We start from the raw sequence: 19,031 nt of genomic DNA on the forward strand, positions 1-19,031 counted from the left end.
TACATCAGATATTCAACACTTTGTGTTAGATGATTTTTGTCCAACCGTAAGTGTTCTGAACACATTTAAGGCAGGCTAGGCTAAGCTATGACGCTTGGTAGGTTAGGCGTATTAAATGCATTTTTTTTCTTATTTTCAACTTACAATGGGTGTATTAGGATGTTGAAGACAGTCCATAACTAAGAATTAGGTTTAAAATTAAGCGGAAGAATGTCTGGACAATTTAAATCTCCTCCTTTCAAAGCCTCCACCCTCTCCATATCCAGAGTCCAGAAGCCAAACCACTGCACTCTTCTTCAAGTTCAGGACCCCTACTGGACTGACCACTCTCCCAAAATTTGGTCTCAGACCCTCCATCAAAAAGGTGCTCACCTGTATGGATGAGTCCCTTTGCTGTTCATCTGAAACTATGAAAAACATAATCAGCTAACTCCAATACAAAATAAAAAGTTAAAAAAAATTTTTTTTAAGGTGCTCACCCTGTGTCTCAGTCCCTCAAAGTCTGGACACTGAGCAAATGGATATGCAAATTAACATAATGCAATTCAACTGTTAGCCCTTACAGATTACCATTCAACATGATATGGAAATACAATACATAATGCAGAGAAGCAAATTACTGAGGTTCGAAATTGGTACTCTAAGACATACAAGTGAAGAATAGTGGTGTTTTAAAATAGAGACTTTATTTTAAATAACAGTAATGAGGAAGGGAAAGATGATAATAAAAATGACAATAGTTCCACTATTTGCTCTAATTGCATGTAAGTTGATCCACGGGCCACTTAAACAACTCATCAATATGAGAAATAATGTAAATGCATAATCTTAGGTATTTTATTTACTTTCCTTCAATCTATTACTTAAAGACCCAAAAAAGCAAAAGAAAAAAATTAAATTTTGGAGAATGGTCCTGTTAAAAGATACTCAGCATTAAATATATCACAGAGGAGGGAGTTCTTCAAGACAGTAAACACATACTATTACAAAACTTTTTTCCTCACATCAGAGCAGTATCTGCTTCTTGCATATACATCTCATTAAAAATGCATCCAATAGTGAATCTATAGAAACTTCTCAGATCCTTGGTCCTGAGTTGTATGAACACAGGGCAAGTTAGACTCCAGGAAACTGGAGAACAGAGCTGAGCAGAAATTCAGAGGTTACACAGAAATGGATTTTGGGTAGGCAATTAACATTCTATGCATTTCTACTTCTTCAGTTCAGTTCAGTTCAGTCGCTCAGTCGTGTCCGATTCTTTGCGACCCCATGAATCGCAGCACACCAGGCCTCCCTGTCCATTACCAACTCCCAGAGTTCACTCAGACTCACGTCCATCAAGTCAGTGATGCCATCCAGCCGTCTCATCCTCTGTCGTCCCCTCCTCCTCCTGCCCCCAATCCTTCCCAGCATCAGAGTCTTTTCCAGAGTCAACTCTTCGCATGAGGTGGCCAAAGTACTGGAGTTTCAGCTTTAGCGTCATTCCTTCCAAAGAAATCCCAGGGCTGATCTCCTTCAGAATGGACTGGTTGGATCCCCTTGCAGTCCAAGCAACTCTCAAGAGTCTTCTCCAACACCACAGTTCAAAAGCATCAATTCTTCGGCGCTCAGCTTTCTTCACAGTCCAACTCTCACATCCATACATGACCACAGGAAAAACCATAGCCTTGACTAGACGAAACTTTGTTGGCAAAGTAACGTCTCTGCTTTTGAATATGCTGTCTAGGTTGGTCATAACTTTTCTTCCAAGGAGTAAGCGTCTTTTAATTTCATGGCTGCAGTCACCATCTGCAGTGATTTTGGAGCCCAGAAAAATAAAGTCTGACACTGTTTCCACTGTTTCCCCATCTATTTGCCATGAAGTGATGGGACCAGAGGCCACGATCTTCGTTTTCTGAATGTTGAGCTTTAAGCCAACTTTTTCACTCTCCTCTTTCTACTTCTTAGCTTACCAAATATTGAGACCTCACTATGTACCATGTACTAGTCCAGGTGTTAGGGATATAACACCAAACAAATCAACCAGGCCCTTGCCCTTATGGTAAGAAAGTCAGGAAAATGGGGAGGATTGGGAGGGAGCAGGAACAGAGAGGGAGAATTAACAAGCATTTGCTGAGGTCCAAAGGCAAGAGAGGGTATGACTCCAAGGAACGAATGTGATCCTTTCGGGATTTGTTACAAAAACCTCTTCTTGTTTCATTTCACCTTCTATGTCTCCAGTTGATCCTAACTATTTTAGGTAAGATCTACTTGATCTTATCTCCTCCCTGGAACCTGAAGTCAGGGTAGTAATAAAATCATTAAGAGAAGTTGTGGTGAAGTAAAATGAGAAACCATTTTAGTTATTAATTACAAATGGAATAAAATATAAAATGTAAACCAAAATATACCAAAACATAAAGATATGGTATATATACATATAAACAAACACAAAGACACACACACACACAGTGGAACACTACTCAACCATAAAAAAAGAAATCTTGCCATCTGCAGCAACATGGACAGACTTGGAGGGCATTATTCTAAGTGAAATAAGTCAGAGAGAGACAAATACAGTATGATATCACTTATATGTGGACTCTAAAAAATACAGCAAAATAGTGAATGTAACCAAAAAAATGCAGACTCACAGACAGAGTGAACAATCTAGTGGTTGCCTGTTGAGGGAAGGGGTAATTCAGGGGTTGAGACTTGGAAGTACAAATTGTTGACTACAAGGATGTTACAATACATAGTATATAACAGCAATATTCTGTAAAAACTATAAATGCAGTATAACCTTTTAAAGTTGTATAAAAATAATATTTTTAATTAAAAAGTAAAAATGATGTTTCCTAACAAATAAGAATCAAAAAACATATACCAAGGAAACCTTAGGAAAATATTTTTTTCCAACCTCAAGAGAGAAAAAGACTTTGTGAGTATGAAATAATACCCAAATGGCATTTTTATAAGTCAATGATCTAATTAATGTAATTCAAAACTTCTACATGGCAAGGATGGTCATTAAGCTAAATCAAATGACAAATGAAAACTTGAGAGAAAATATCTACAACTAATATCACAGATAAAACGTCCCTAAAATATAAAGTGCCTGTAAATCAGTATGGAAAAGATCAATACTCCAACAGAAAAATGGGCTAAAGGAAACATAAATGATTCTTTAAAATATGAAAAGATACTTACCTCACTCATTTAAAAAAAAAAATGCTAACATAAAGAACAATACCTTATCTGTTTAGAAAGACCAGAAAATTTGATAATACATGAGTCAATGAAAGTGTGAGCAAACAGGGTCTTTTCTTAGTCACAGAGACCTGCTAGACTCCTAAGAGTATACCACTCAATCATTCCTCGGGCATGGCCTTTAACCTTATGGTCAGCTGTAATCCAGTGATTTCAGATCCAAGAAACAAACTTCCCTTTTACGGAGACTTCCCAGAAGTACCACACAACACTTCTGCTTCTATCTCAATTATCAGATTGTTAGTCAGAGTTACACCTAACTGCCAAGAAGTATGGGAGCCTTTTAGATTGATTGCAACAAGCAGCTACATATCACAATTTGAGAAACAGAAAATGAATTTTTGATTCTCTGACATGTCCACTTTTGCTGACCAAATATTCATATATACTAATTCTCAAGCCTCATCTAGATATTGCAACCAAGTTATAGGTCGGGAATTCTGGGAAATGTGCACCTCCCACCTGGACTGAAGTGCCCTCCAGGGGCCAGCAACCTAAGAGCTTAAAGACAAGTTAACCACCCCCAACTTATCCAATATACAAAGGCAGAATAGGCGCAAGAAAATAGCATTAAAATTGCCATTCAAAAAAGGGAGAGAGGAAAACCTAGTGGTCACTGGACTGTAGCAATATAGGATCATATGGGGGCAGAAACAGACTTCCCTTCCTGGCAGTATCTGGGGCTTTCAGTTCTACTTCCACGGAAACCCTGGGACCTCTAATTTTGCTCTCTAGGAGCTTCTTTCTTGTTCATAGTCTCCTCCTCAGTAGACATTAGGGAACATGAAGGAGTTGCTGACATTTCTTAGCTCACTTCCTGTTAGTGGCAGTTTTTTTTTTCCCAGAAAAAAATATATTTCTTCCTCTGTCTCCATGCCCTTTTCCTTATCTTCTGGACTCTGCTTGATGTAACAGAATGTGTTGCAGGACCTTTTATTCATCATCCCAGTTTTGAGTAAAATTCTAAGACTGTCACTGCTGTTTCTCAGACATGTCCGACTCTTCGTGGGTCACCCCATGGACTATACACACATCTCTGCTTCTTACAGGAAAGAAAGAGAACGTCAATTCAAACTTCCCTATACAGTTTCTTGGAGAAGGTAATGGCACCCCACTCCAGTACTCTTGCCTGGAAAATCCCATGGATGGAGGAGCCTGGTAGGCTACCCGTCCATGGGGTCGATAAGAATCGGACGCGACTGAGCGACTTCACTTTCACGCATTAGAGAAGGAAACGGCAACCCACTCCAGTGTTCTTGCCTGGAGAACCCCAGGGACGGCGGAGCCTGGTGGGCTGCTGTCTATGGGGTCGCACAGAGTCGGACACGACTGAAGCAACTTAACAGCAGCAGCAGCATACAGTTTCTAGATCAACCTTAAAAAAGTTTATCATTTAATTCAAAAGCATTTGCTGAGCACCTACCATGTGTGAAACACTAAGGATCCCAGGTTCAAGGAGATCCTGGGCCCCACCTTGGCATGGTGGTTACAGGGTATACAAAACTGGCAGCACTCACCAAACTGTACACTTAAGATATGCTCGTTTTATTGTATGTAAAATATCTCAATAGAAACACAGGCTATTCAAGGAAAGATAACAAAAATAAACATTTAGTTTACTACAGCTGGCATAATAATTTCAAGTAAATTACATTTGTGATGTGAATTTGACTACTCTATGTCCTATTGTGAATACAGCCCTGGATACTGGATGAAGTAGATGGGCCCTCTTTATGGAACTTGGAATGTTAATATTTTGTAGTTGCTGTAAATGTCTATTATACCATTTCATTAGTTGTATAAATTACTTTTAATGGTGGCACATATCAATAACAACATCATAAGCTTTTAGTTAGCAGACATGGGTTCAAAAACAAGTTTTTTCTGTGATTTGGGGAAAATGACCCAAACCTGTTTCATCTGTAAAATGGAGTTAATGTCCTACTTCATAGCATTGTTGTGGTGACTAAATGAAAAAAGTGCAAAGTCATAGTAAACGATCCCTCTCTCATATCATCTCCCCGCAACATCTTTTGATGTCATCTTTCATGAAGGCTTTTTTACCAATTATGAATAACACAGAATAATACTGGCCCTTTATAATGATTTGTAAGTTTCCAGTTCTCAAAGCATTTTACACTTAACACATATAATGTTATTCACCCATTCATTCTTATCGAACATCTACTACATGTCAGGACCTGTGCTAGCCTCTAAAAATACATAAAAATATCCTGTGTTTATGTAGTTTGCATTTTCGAAGTGAGATAAGACTATACACATACATATATAGAAAATCAGGTGGATAAAATTTCTTTGAAGACAAGGTAAAAGGTGAGAATGGGCCAACGAGACATGCAGGTGGCCACATGAAGAAACTCAATATCACTACTTAACAGGGAGATGTAAATCAAAACTACATACAATGAAGGTATCAACTCACACCAGTCAGAATGGCCAACATCTATAAACAATAAATGCTGGAGAGGGTGTGGAGAAAAGGGATGCCTCCTACACTGTTGATGGGAATGTAAACTGGCATAGCTACTATGGAGAACAGTATGGAGGTTCCTTATGTAATAAAAATAGAGCTAAATATGATCCAGTACTCTCACTCCTGAGCATAGATCTGAAAAAAATAAAAACTCTAATTCAAAAAGATACACACACCCCAACGTTCACAGCAGCACTATTTACACTAGCCAAGATAGGGAAGCAACCTAACTGTCCACTGGCAGATGAATGGGCACGTACACACACGAATACCATTCAGCCATAAAAAAATGAAATACCATTTGCAGCAATGTGAGTGGAACCAGAGATTATCATACTAATAATGAGAATCAAAGTCAAATATCATGATATCACTTACTCATAGAATCAAAAAAATGATATATATTATTTACAAAACAGAAAGACTTACATAGAAAATAAACTTACGGTCACCAAAGAGGGATAAATTAGGAGTTTGGTATTAATAGATACACACTACTATATATAAAATAGATAAACAAAGACATACTACATAGCACAGATAACTATATTCAATATCTTATATCCTATAATGGAGAAGAATCATGTGTGTGTGTGTGTGTGTGTGTGTGTGTATGAACACTGAATCACTTTGTGGTACACCTGAAACTAACACTTTAATTATTAATTAATATTAATATTAATTTAATATTGTAAATCAACTATACTTCAATTTTTAAAAAATAAAATTTTAAAAAGACAGTGAGTGACAAGACTGGTGTGGAGCTTGCCATTTTACATAAGGATCAGAGAAGTCGTCTCTATCAAAATGGCATTTGGGCAGAGAATAGAATAAAGCCACACACATGGAAATCTAGGAAACAGAATTCTAGGAGAGAGAATAGCTAACTCAAATTCCAAAGTGAGAACATGCCTGGCCTTTTTGAAGGACAATAAATCAAAATAGCAAGAGTGCAAGTGAACATGAAGAATCCTAGGTGAGTAACAGATCAAAGGCTCAGTCGTGTCCGACTCTTTGTGACCCCGTGGACTGTAGGCTACCAGGCTCCTGCGTACATGGGATTTTCCAGGCAAGAATACTGGAGTGGGTTGCCATTTCCTTCTCCAGGGGATCTTCCCGACCCAGGGATCGAACTCCGGGTTCGTCTCCGGGTTCATCTGCAAGCAGACGCTTTAACCTCTAAGCCACCAGGGAAGCCCCAGGAAAAAGAATTCCAGGAGAATAGCTAACTCATATTCCAAAGTGAGAACATGCCTGGCCTTTTTGAAGGACAAGAAATCAAAATAGCAGGAGTGCAAGTGAACATGAAGGATCCTAGGTGAGTAACAGATCAAAGGCACATAAAACCAGCTGTTTCGTAGTCACAGAAAGGATTTGGGCATTTATTCTCAGTGAGACAGGAAACCACTGGAGAGTTTTGATCAGGATGTGATGTGATCTTACTTTTAAAAGGATCACTCTGGATATGATAGGGAAGACTTTAATGCCTATTGGGAAGCAAGAAGGTTACTGCAAGCCTAGGACAGTATTCACAAATCTGAGTTGTACAGTCATGACAGGGCTTTTTAAAATACAGATTGATCGCACAAACATGTTCACATGTTCATTTGAGATGTTCACAAATGCTCATAGCAGCTTTATTCATAATAGTTAAAAATTGGGAACAACTCAAATGTCCTCTACATATATCCACACCATGGACTACTTGGCAATAAAAAGGAATAAGCTGAATAAACACAAAACCTCAACCCATCTACAAAGAATTACAGTGAGTGGAAAAAAGCCAATCCCAAAAGGTTACTTACTGTATAATTCCATTTATGTAACTTTCTTACATACAAAAATGAAATGAGAAAAACCATAGAAATGGACAATAGATTACTAGTTGCCAAGGGTGTGAGGGAGGGAGGTTAGCTATTAAAAAGGTAACCTGAGGGATGCCTGTGGTAATGGAAAGGTTCTGACTGTATCAACATCAATATCTTGAAACCATAGTCTTACAAGATGCTACCACTTGAGGAAACTAGGTAAGGCGTACAGGGATCTTTCTATATGGGTTCTTACACTGTATTGAATTCTACATCTCAGATAACAAGTTTAATTTAAAACAATGCTGCTGCTGCTGCTGCTGGTGCTAAGTTGCTTCAGTCGTGTCCGACTCTGTGCAACCCCATAGACAGCAGCCCAACAGGCTCCCCTGTCCCTGGGATTCTCCAGGGAAGAACACTGGAGTGGGTTGCCATTTCCTTCTCCAACGCATGAAAGTGAGAAGTGAAAGTGAAGTCGCTCACTCGTGTCCGACTCCTAGCGACCCCATGGACTGCTAATTAAAACACACAGATCATGGGAGGTCATCCCATTTCTGATCCAGGAAGAGCTGAAAATGTGCTTTGCTAACAAGCTTCTATGACTAGGATTACTAGTCTAGGATCAGCTATGCCAACCAGAGTAGGAAACAGCTACTCACTCAAGTATTCTTGTGGTTTAGGGACTAACGCCGGAGAAGGCAATGGCACCCCACTCCAGTACTCTTGCCTGGAAAATCCCATGGATGGAGGAGCCGGTGGGCTGCAGTCCATGGGGTCGCTAAGAGTCGGACATGATTGAGCAACTTCACTTTCACTTTTCACTTTCATGCATTGGAGAAGGAAAACGGCAACCCACTCCAGTGTTCTTGCCTGGAGAATCCCAGGGATGGGGGAGCCTGGTGGGCTGCCGTCTATGGGGTCGCACAGAGTCGGACACGACTGAAGCGACTTAGCAGCAGCAGCAGCAGGGACTAACGCATTGAGACAAGTATTATCCCTATTTTGTGGAAGAAACTCCAGTCTAAAGAGTAAGTGATCTCTGTATGAAGGGCAGTAGGAACTAAGTAGCAGGACCAGGACTCAAATCAGGTCCTGTCAGCTCAGGGTTTGTCTAAGCAAAATTAAGGTCAGAAATAATCTATTGCACAGCAAAAATTTAACACAACATTGCAACTATATTCCAACTTTTAAAATTTTTTAAAAATAATAAAAAGAAACCATCATATTTGTAAGGACTCTCTAGTGTTTAACACAGAACAGACTCATGTTTGCTCAACAGGACTGCACTGTCCTAAAATCTAAAGTTCAATAAAATGTAGGAGCTTAATTATAAACATTTCACAAACCTTCAGAAATAAACTTTAAAGTGTAGACTTAGTCTCAGTTCTTATCCTGTGCCTTGAACAAATGCTTAAATTCTGTTCCTTAGCTTCATCAGATATGAGAACTAGGAACTAGTCCCTTTCTCCTTAATTCCCAATTTCTTACTTCAAAAATATTTGCAGGCTTTATAAACAGCTACAAGTTAGCTCCTAAAGTACAAAACCACTTATGTTTCTTATCCATGTAAGTATTTTATCAAATGGGGCACTTGCCATAGCTTTATTTTCTCAAGTTCTAGAAAGTCTGAGTGAAAAAGAAAAATGTGTACCAAAATACTAACAAAAATTCACTGACAACCCATTTAGTAGAAAGAATGGGGGTGTAGAAGGCGGCAGCCACAATTGTAAGCAATTCTAGGGGATTTAAAAGCTAGTCAGAGCTCTTAGCAAAAGCATACGTGCTCAGATTCATGAAATATTAAAGCAATTACATTAAGTACATACCAGAAATGATTTCCCTGCAGTTAGCTCTCAAGAATTCCACTTTAAAATTCCCTCATGCAGTAAGCTTCCAAAATAGTCCACATCTCCATGGCAAAGATAACAAAACTTGAGAAAATAGGTTTAAATCACCAAGAGGGCTTTACATTAGAAATAAGGAGGAAATTTCTGGTAATGATTGCTCCAGTTACCTGAGATTACATTCATGATCCTTCTCTGACCCAGACGTTTAAAACATTCAATCCAATGTGTCATCTCTTGTTTCAAGCCTACTTTCCTGTAATTACAATTCCCCAAAATAAATAAATAGATCTATTTTGTTAGAATTACAGAAGCTAAGTTTAAGAAAAAGGGAGGTGAGGGGTGCCTTCAAATACAGATAAAGTCCCAGGAAACCACAACACAGAACTGAACTAGTTCCCATAAACGCCTTTATCAGAAAATAGGAAGTACTACTGTTCTGCGTAGCTCTCCATGGGCTCCTGCTCAGCCACCTCCAGCTTCCTAGTGAGGGAAATCTTAAGACTCACATTTAACTCACAAATCAGACATATAAGCCTCCAATGCCATTCTCATGCCCTGCCAACACAGCCAAAGAATCCTATTTCATCAGAATGTCATCCCTGGAAGTTAGGGCCCAGTATGTCACAGAGAGCTCTCTCTCCTTTTACTACCTCAGAACATCTCAAAAGGAGTTATTAATTCACTGCAAAGGGAAACTAGAATCCATTTGTTAAGTGAATGGACATGAATTAACTTGAAAATGTGCTTCTTTTTCAAAGTATCATCTAGACACATAGATCCCTGTTTTGAAAAAGTACCAAATGGCTAAATTTTTACCTGACAGTCCTATTAGGTTCAATTCAAAAAGACTCAAGACATAACATTGTTAAAAACATTTATTTTAATACAGTCTATCATAAATAAGTCAGTAGAGGTTCCACTCTGCAACAGATGCATCTGAGAAGTAAGAGCCCTGTGCCATCCAACTGGTGACCGTCTGAACGATGTCCCATCTCTTATCCCAGCCAGAGAGCACACCTTCCATGTTGTTCCTCTGCATTGACTGCTTCCAAAACCAGATGACCAAACAGTCCTTTATCCCCAAAGTAAGCTAAAATGTTTGTGAAGAGGAGAAACAAATTAAACCCCAAAGTAAAAACTTCTCAAACACAGCTTAAGAACTAGAAGATTTTATACATTTATGCTCACGTTTACTCAACCACCAAATTCAGAATTAGCAGAAGCATCAATCTCACTGAGTAAAAAAATCAGAGACCTGTTTAAAGAAATACAATTTTATTACTTTTAATTGTAGTTACCTATTATAAACAAAAAGGAAAACATATATTGAGGTCAATCAAAAGAGTGACATGAAGGATTGATGAAACCAGAAAATAAAGGTATATCCTTGTTAGATACAGGAAGGAGACAAGATGTGTTTTATTTCTCAGCCCTGTTGATTAAAAATGTAGTTTCTAGTAAGTCAACTTAAATAAAATTGCATTACGAAATGACAATAGAGCATTCTGTTAAGTTTGTATTTAGAAAGTATTTTCCTTTTGTGTATAAAGCAAACCAACATGCACTTATTTTCAATTTTCAAAAGTGTATTAAAATCTCCCATTAAATCCCAAGTATATTTGCATACAGTTAAGATATGAAAACAAAATATTCATTTATCAAGGTCTCTTCCTCATTGGTAATGAGCATCTAAGATAAACAGAAAAGAAAATCTTCCTTGGTCTTATACAGATAATGGGAACAATCATTCTCCCAGTTAGTTAATATTCATGTATTTTGCCTAAATAATGTTTTGCCCCTTATTCACTAAATACTGCATTTTGAATAAGGCATTTACATCAAACAACCTAATACACAGAACCATCCTGTGTGAAAGAGGATGGACACCAATGAATGGGGACCTAATCCCAAGGAATCCAACAACTTAACAAGGAAAATACACCAGTAAATCTTGAACTACATTATTTTCATAAATACTATATAAATCAATTTATATATAAACAATAAACTTTATATTCCTGAGTTTTACATTAATAAAACATTTACATTACTGAAAACCCTGACAAATACAAGTCTATTCCTTTCAGGGTACAGATGAGGCAACCCAGGAAGACCTCTTTAGTCAGTCTTCCCAGTATAAGCAGCATAGTATATGAAATTCTGTAACAGGATAACCCTTTTCAGCACTCATTTCCTTCCTATATCACAAATACCCCGGGAAAGAAATCAGAAAATGTTCCTAATGACAGAAAAGAATGATTACCACCACCAGAAAGGAGAGAAGCACTGAGATGATGATAAGGACATGAAAAAGCGGGGGGTGGGGTGGCGCCTCACTCTGAAGGGCCAACTCTTGGTGGGATATTTGAAGCCAATACAACAGAAGGGCACATGTATCCCCATTTCTGGGTTCTGTATCACCTGGGGCACGAAATGCTGTTTCCCAGCATGCAGGTCCAGTCTAAAAACTGTACAAGAAGAAACGCTATTATCAATTCCTGTCCCAACACCACAAAGAAGTTAGGATCCTTTAATTAAGTTAATTCAGCACTTTCAAAGTGTTCCCCAAGTATCTGGCAGCTACTTCAGGTACTCACAGGACAAAACAAATGAAAACAAGCAACAAGCATAATACAAAGCAGAGAATGAGACACAGAACACAAAAAATGGAGCAGTTTCTGCTAGGAAAAGGTGGAAGAGTTAAGGAAGAGGTGATAAATTTGAGACTGAGGGGAAAAAAAAAAATTTGAGATTGAGCTTTTCTAAAGGTAGGTTTTCATCTAGTGGAAACTGAAGGAAGAAGCATTCCAGGCAGACAGAGAACAAGCATACAGACAAAGACATGAAAAAAATACAGTTTATTCTGAGATTCACACACAGTATCATGTAGCTAGAGCCTAGTTTTCACAGAAGAAAAGTGGGGTGAAGGACATGACAGAGAAAGGCTAAAAATTATTAAGTTTATTGCTCATACATTATGTGTCAAGCACTGTTAATACTTTACATACAATAATCTTTTTCAATTCTCAGGACAATCTTATAAATCAGATATTATAAACTTATAAAAAATGAAACTTCATCTTAGGTTAACAGCCTCTTGGAAAGAAGTATTTGATGATAATTTTCAGTCCTTGAAAAATGTTCACACAGCTTGACCAGGTAGTCCCATCTCTGATAGTATTTCCTAAGGTACTGTTTCCCTTAGGAAGTAACTGGTCTAAGGTCAATCAGCTACTCAGTAGCAGACACATTACCTGAGTCCCCATTTTACAAAAAGGAAAACTGATAGTTCAAAGAGTAAAAACTAAAAACAAAAAGCTTGATGGGGACCTCTGAAAGCAGTTTTAAGAGGCTGTACCACAAAAGATTCAGAAAAGAGGGAAGTGAAGAAAGGAAGCAGGGAGTGAAGACCATTCATTGAAGAATTTTATCAGTAAAGAATAACAGCATAAATGGACATGTAGATGGCACGTTTGGCAGTACCCTAAAGAAGAAAAAAACCTTGCTTTGAGAAAAGGAGAGACTGGCAAGGCAGAGAAGGTGGAGGAAATTCATATCAGATGGCATTGTGCTAAGTAAAGTAGCAGATCATATTATCTGCGGGAGGCCACATGACCCAGTGGAAAGTGTACAGGCCTTCAAGACAGACATACACGACCACGCACTGACTGTATGATCAGCTCTGAAGGACTGAAGTAACAACTAGAGATGCTGTATATAAAGCACTTAACACAGTGGCTGACACACTACAAATGACTGTTAGTGATATGACCATTCTAGAAAGTAGTAGCTTAGATTAGGAGTGTGAAGAAACAGATCTAGAATAGCAGTAAAAAGTCTGTTAGGACAATCCACAAGAAATGTCTGGAAGACAGAAGGTCAAGGTGGTATTCCACAGCACCCGTGCAGGGGCGCTACTCATCCCAGTGCTATGAGTACCAGTCCTTTCTACAGAGCAATTCTTCCTGTTCCAGATTCTGCCTTCACACACACACACACACGTGGTTTTCACAAGTATGTACACACACATGCATATGAGTATATGAATACACATACTCCGTGTAGCTGTGTGTGTGTATGTATTCACCAGTATTTATCCAACATCATCAAGGCTGTTTTGGAGAAAGGAAATTTGAAAGGAATGCATTTTCAGAGCCACAAATGTTCATACTCTGACTTATTAATCCCATGAGAATTTATCACAAGGAAATAAATCTAAACCTATAAAACCTATGCACATAAAAATGTTTGTTATATTGTTAATTAAAATACTAAAAAAAAAAACTGAAAACCTAAGTGATCAACAACTGGAAAATACATGGGCTATCAATTCTAACTGTACTGTTGTTAGAATCAATTCTAACTGTACTGTTGTTAGAATGATACAAAGTTTCACATATTTTAATAAGGATAGGACAGGAATATGGGAATTAAGAACATTCAGCTTTTAAAGTAGCAGGATACATTAGTTCTTTTCCTTTTAAAACATACTTCATTATGGTTATAACACAGCACAGTAAACAAAAATTAGGAAGAGGAGAGAAAGCAGTTACCTGATAATGAAAGTTAGACTGGTCTGCAAATTGCTGCAATTTTCCAATAGCCCAAAACTACACCTGACTGATAAAGCTCCATTACAATACCTAGCACTACTTCTCTTCTGCTTGCCATGATTTAGTACTTATATATGAACATTTGCCCTGCAATGCTTATTTGTAAGAGCAGTACCTCAAAACAGTTGGTTCAGGCATTCCAGGATCTGCACCCCTCTTAAATCCTGGGGGAAAGGGAGAGGGAAGAAAGAGAATAAAGACCAATTAAAACTCTAGCAGACAAAAAATTTACAATGTTTTCTTTCTAAATCAGTATTTGGTAGCTAGAATGACATCCACATCTACCAGAATTACCTAGATTTACCTGTGCAACAGAATAGTTTTGAATCTTCACTAGAATATGTGATCATGTGCAGAACTAATCAGTAGGGAAGACAAACTAACTTACTCCTATAATAGTAGCCCTTAGCACACACGATCTTTCATTCTTAGTCATTACCCACAAAAAAGACAAACTACCAAATCAAACTGAATGAAGAACTACAAACAGTACTAAGACTTTTTTTTTAAAGCTTTTTTTTTTTTTAACTTACTTATTTTCTGTTGGAATACAGCTGATTAAAAATGCTGTGCTGATTAACAATGCTGTGCTGGTTTCAGGTGGAGAGTAGAGGGACTCAGCCATACATATACATGTGTCCATTCTCCCCCAAACTCCCTCCCATCCAGGCTTCCACATAACACTAAGCAGAGTTCCCTGTGCTGTACAGTAGGTTATCCATTTTAAATACAGCAGTGTATACCTGTCCATCCCAAACTCCCTATCCCTTCCCCTCATTCTTCCCCACCCCGCACGAGGTTGTTCTGTGACTCTTGAGTCTATTTCTGTAAAAAATTATACTTTTTTAAAGAAAAAAATTGAAGACATCTTATTTTATCCCCATGAACCTCTCTTTACAAAGCAACCAAAGGCTGGAGATAGAGGGAAAAAAACTTCAAGCTATTGTTAATTAAATCAATGCTCTTATTACAAGCAATAGCTGTAATCAGACTAATCAGCATTTAAAGATGATCCCTGACCCTGTGTTTGGGGAACCAGAATCTTTTATAATGGGCAAGGACAGCATGCCTCCCCTTTACCCTGGTACTATTTTCCAAAGCTATCCACCCTACAAACATCCTTAAAAACATGAACAAAGGGTGGTCACTGCCTCTGCTCACAAGATTTGTAGAAATTCAAGACACTATGGAGAATTGTCTTCCAACAGGTAACTCACTAAAATCTTTTTGTTGGTAAATGTCCAAACAGATGCTTTATCGGGTCACTGTCCTATTTTATAGCACTATATTCCCACTGTACTTCCAGAAGCCCTAAAAGGTTATGTTTGGAATTAAACTACAAAAAAAAAAAAAAAGAAAGAAACTAAACTACACAAGAAATTCAATATGCACTTGCAAAGTTTTACTGAGAGCTGATGGAGAAGTAAAGCATGGGAACTAGGTCAGACCTAAAATTAAGCTTAGATACAGTATAAGGAAAAAACAATGGTTAATAAGGAAAGATAAAAAGATAGCCTTAACATCAGTCTCCACCCGAGCTAGACACAAGGGTACCAGCACTGAACTGTAGGATTACTGGTAATCCTAGTAAAAAGAAAATAGCCAGTGTGCACAAAAAGGAAAATAATTCTAGAGTGGAAAAGAAAAGCATTGTCTACTCTTCAGACCAAAACCCTCCTTATACAGATTTTAACAACCAGCTGCAGCTTTCTGGCAACAGAAAAGGAATTTCAAAAAGGAGAGGAGAAAAGGTACCTGAAAAAGACATAGAAGAGCAAAGAATCCACACGGACAAAGAAAGCAGGAGCAGACTACAATGGGACCCAACATACACAACAATGGAAAAACGACACAGAACAAAGAAGGGGAAGAATTAAAAACCCCTTAACTTCCTTAGCTAGAAGGACAGCTCCTCCCAGTTTTGCTGGGCCCTTTTACAGTTAAGCGAAGGCTGGGGAAGAGGACAGTTTGGGAGAAAGAGGGGAATAACAGCCTGTAAGAGCAGACTAATTACTTGCTCTAATTTTCAATACCTACACAGAGTTACTAAAATCTGGGGAACTAATGCTTCTTTTAAAATTGCAGTACTTCCCTGGTGGTGCAGTGGCTGACTCTCTGCTCCCAAAGCAGGGGGCCAGGGATCCATCCCTGGTCAAGGAACTAGATCCTACAAGCTGCGACTAAGAACTGGCACAGCCAAATAGGTAAGTCGTTTTCAAAACATGTGTAGTAGGGACTTCCCGGGTAGTCCGGGAAGCGGTGAAGAATCCGCTCTCCCACTGCAGGGAGTGCAGGTTCAGTATCTGGTAGCGGAAGTTTCACATGACCACGGTGCAGCCAAACCCCGCCCCCCACCCCCCCCCCCCAAAAATGCGTTCAAAATAAGGGAGGAAAAGGGTCTTTTTAAGCCCTGCATTCTGAAGTATCTCCAGGTTATTAGTTGGCTTGCAAGTCATGGGGAAATGGGAGCCACAACTGCCTACGGAATATCCAGCATAATCAAACGCTCCGTCAAGGCTGAGCGAATGCACCGCGTCTTACAAGACATGACACCTAAAAAACATAAAACCAAAAACAAGAAGCAGCATCTAATTAAAAATCAAAGAATTGTGAAATGTGAACCGGAGTTTTACACAATGTCAAACTCTATGCTCAAACTGACAAAGGCGGAACGCTATCCACTCCATCCTACTGCCTGAACTGGGCAATCAGTTTAAAAATACAAAACTACCCCAGGCGAGAAACGGTGTAAAGTCTCAGTGTGCGGCCCTAGGCAAAAATATGAGCCTTACCACTTTCAAATTTCCGCAATACAGCATAGTGGTTAAGAGGATGGGCCTTGGAGGCCCACTGCTTGAGTTCATAGCTCCCCCATTTGACAGCTGTGTGGCGTTCAGCGAAGAACAAAACTGTTCTATGCCTCGGTTTCCCCGCGCGTAAAACCTTGACCTGCACGTGAGGACGCAGAAGCATCCACCAACTATTGTCATAATCATGCCTCGAGGCAGTGGCATACCCATGAGGCTTAGAACCTCTTTCCACTTAGGCCCACCACGACAGGTGACAATAACCTTCCCGAAAACACACCTAGTGTCCAAATGTGAACTAATCACTTTCACACACATTAGGCCCTCAGGTCCACGCACATGAGGACTTTTCAGGTCCCCCAAATCCAGAAAAGTAGGTCACCTCTTGCTTACAGACAGCACGGGAAATATTACGTGACTTGTTAAAGACCAGAAAGAAAAAAAAAGGAGGCGGGGTGGGGGGAGGATAAAACAAGAACTCGAACTCAGCTTAGACAGACCACACTTGACCAGAGCGCCTCGAGAGCCGTGCTCGGCGTGGTCGCGTTTCTCCCTCACGCCTCAGGCCAAAATGGAGTCTCAGCATCCGCACCCTCTTCCCTCCCGTCTCCTACCAGGTTCTTCTCCCACTGACCCAGGTAAATCACGAGAGGAATAAAACCCCAGCGGATGGCAAATTGTCCTCCCTTGAAAAGCTGCTGCAGCCTCTGCTTGGCCTCTTTGCTCAGCTTCACCATTGCGACAGCGCTGGCGACACCCGTGAGAAAACAGCAGCAAACGCGTCAGGAATCTGCACGAAAGGAGACGCGCACGCGCCACACCGGCCTTTACGGCAGGAGTCGTGAGCGTCGCCAAACGAAGGTCGCAATTCATCGTCCTTAACCTGCCTCGCCCCTCCGCGGCCCCGCCTGTGGAAAGCGCATGAGTTGTTGATTCTCCTCGTTAGGAGGTCCAAATTCCCTTTGCACTATTTAGGAATCGCCAGGTTTCCTTGATTGCTGGATGCCTGGGGCAATGTTCAGGAGATTCCTTCTGCCCGGAACGTCCTTTCTTTTCCTACAGCCGCACCCACTCTTCAAAGTTTATCTCCAAATGTTTTTTAATCTAACAGAGAAGGAACACTGAATATTAGTCCCAACTTTTATTCTCACTTGCCGTGTATTCTTGGTCAAGTTATTTAACTTCCCTCTTTATCAGTTTGTTTCTTCAAACTGAAGGTTGATCTGCAAGGAAGATCACAAACTGACACCCAACAGAGCGTCTATCCATGTCTTCTTTGACTCCCAAAGTATTTGGTTGTTTATTTTTACATTTTAAATTACTTGTCAGCATTTTAAAGTTTGGGAAAGTTCGCATGAAAATCAGGACGTTTTCAGAGAAGTTGATGAATTTCATTGCAGTCAGCACCCTTCTTGTCCTCGTTCGTTTAGAATTGCAGTGATCCTCAGTCCTGGCTGCACAATAGAATCAGTGAGATTAAAAGGCTCACTCCTACTGGGGGCCAACTCCTACCAATTATGATTAATTGGGAGTGGGGCCTGGCCTTTGCTTACCATTGAAGTTCCCAACTTCTGATTCAGTAACTGCTCCTGTGCAGTTGGCATTTGGGCTTTTACCTCAAGGTTAGGATTTTTTTTTTTCTGTATTTATTTTTAATTGAAGGATAATTGCTTTACAATATTATGTTGGTTTCTGCCATGCATCAACAGGAATCAGGAATAGGTATACATATGCCCCCTTCTTCTTGAACGTTGCTCCCAGCTCCTACCCTATCCTACTCCTCTAGCTTATCAAGGAAGGCTAGGAATTCTTGATTACTAAGGGTGTAAGAGATTTTTACCTCTTTGACCTTGGTGCCTTTCTTGACTCACCTTCAAGATATATTTTGTTTTAAATTCTCTTTTTTTTTTAAAGACTTTATTTGAGTGAAAATTTGTTTAAAACAAGAAGTTCCAAACCAGAAGTGGATAGAAATGCTCACTCTTTTAAATTCATAAGGTGCTCATGGCTCCTCTAAAATTTCCCCCTGGCTTTGTGGACATTCCTGTGCCTAGCTCATTATCGTGATAATAACAACCAGTCTATTCTGTGTTAAGTGTTTTAAATACAAAATTAGTCTTAATCTTTAAAAGAATTTAAAACATTAAAGCTTATTTTACTAATTATATTTTTTAATATTTATTTTATTATTTGGCTGTGCCAAGTCTTAGTTG

At 39.2% G+C, this 19,031-nt stretch overlaps 1 protein-coding gene across 2 annotated transcripts; it reads right to left on the minus strand.

Moving 5' to 3' along the window:
* Nucleotides 1–664: 664 nt before the first annotated feature.
* Nucleotides 665–17,633, minus strand: TOMM7 (translocase of outer mitochondrial membrane 7). 2 transcript variants are annotated; one of them, XM_061413692.1, is made up of 3 exons: nucleotides 17,453–17,633; nucleotides 14,127–14,175; nucleotides 665–2,274 (listed from the first exon to the last, which is right to left on the minus strand). In XM_061413692.1, the coding sequence occupies exons 1-3, from the start codon at nucleotides 17,553–17,555 to the stop codon at nucleotides 2,247–2,249; spliced, it is 180 nt and encodes a 59-aa protein (XP_061269676.1). In that variant the 5' UTR covers nucleotides 17,556–17,633; the 3' UTR covers nucleotides 665–2,246. The 2 variants fall into 2 exon arrangements, with proteins under 2 accessions (XP_061269676.1, XP_061269677.1); XM_061413693.1 differs by lacking the exon at nucleotides 665–2,274 and adding an exon at nucleotides 10,256–10,488 and having other exon boundaries at nucleotides 17,453–17,629.
* Nucleotides 17,634–19,031: the final 1,398 nt, after the last annotated feature.

This window comes from Bos javanicus, chromosome 4, assembly GCF_032452875.1.
Source record: "Bos javanicus breed banteng chromosome 4, ARS-OSU_banteng_1.0, whole genome shotgun sequence".
Lineage (NCBI taxonomy): Eukaryota > Metazoa > Chordata > Mammalia > Artiodactyla > Bovidae > Bos > Bos javanicus.

Coding starts and splice junctions, on each gene's coding strand:
- TOMM7 (XM_061413692.1), bottom strand. CDS start 17,555: ATGGTGAAGCTGAGCAAAGAGGCCAAGCAGAGGCTGCAGCAGCTTTTC. Junction 14,176..17,452: donor TCCTCTCGTGATTTACCTGG/GTCAGTGGGAGA, acceptor CCTTTCCCCCAG/GATTTAAGAGGGGTGCAGAT. Junction 2,275..14,126: donor CCTGAACCAACTGTTTTGAG/GTACTGCTCTTA, acceptor CCCTGACTTCAG/GTTCCAGGGAGGAGATAAGA.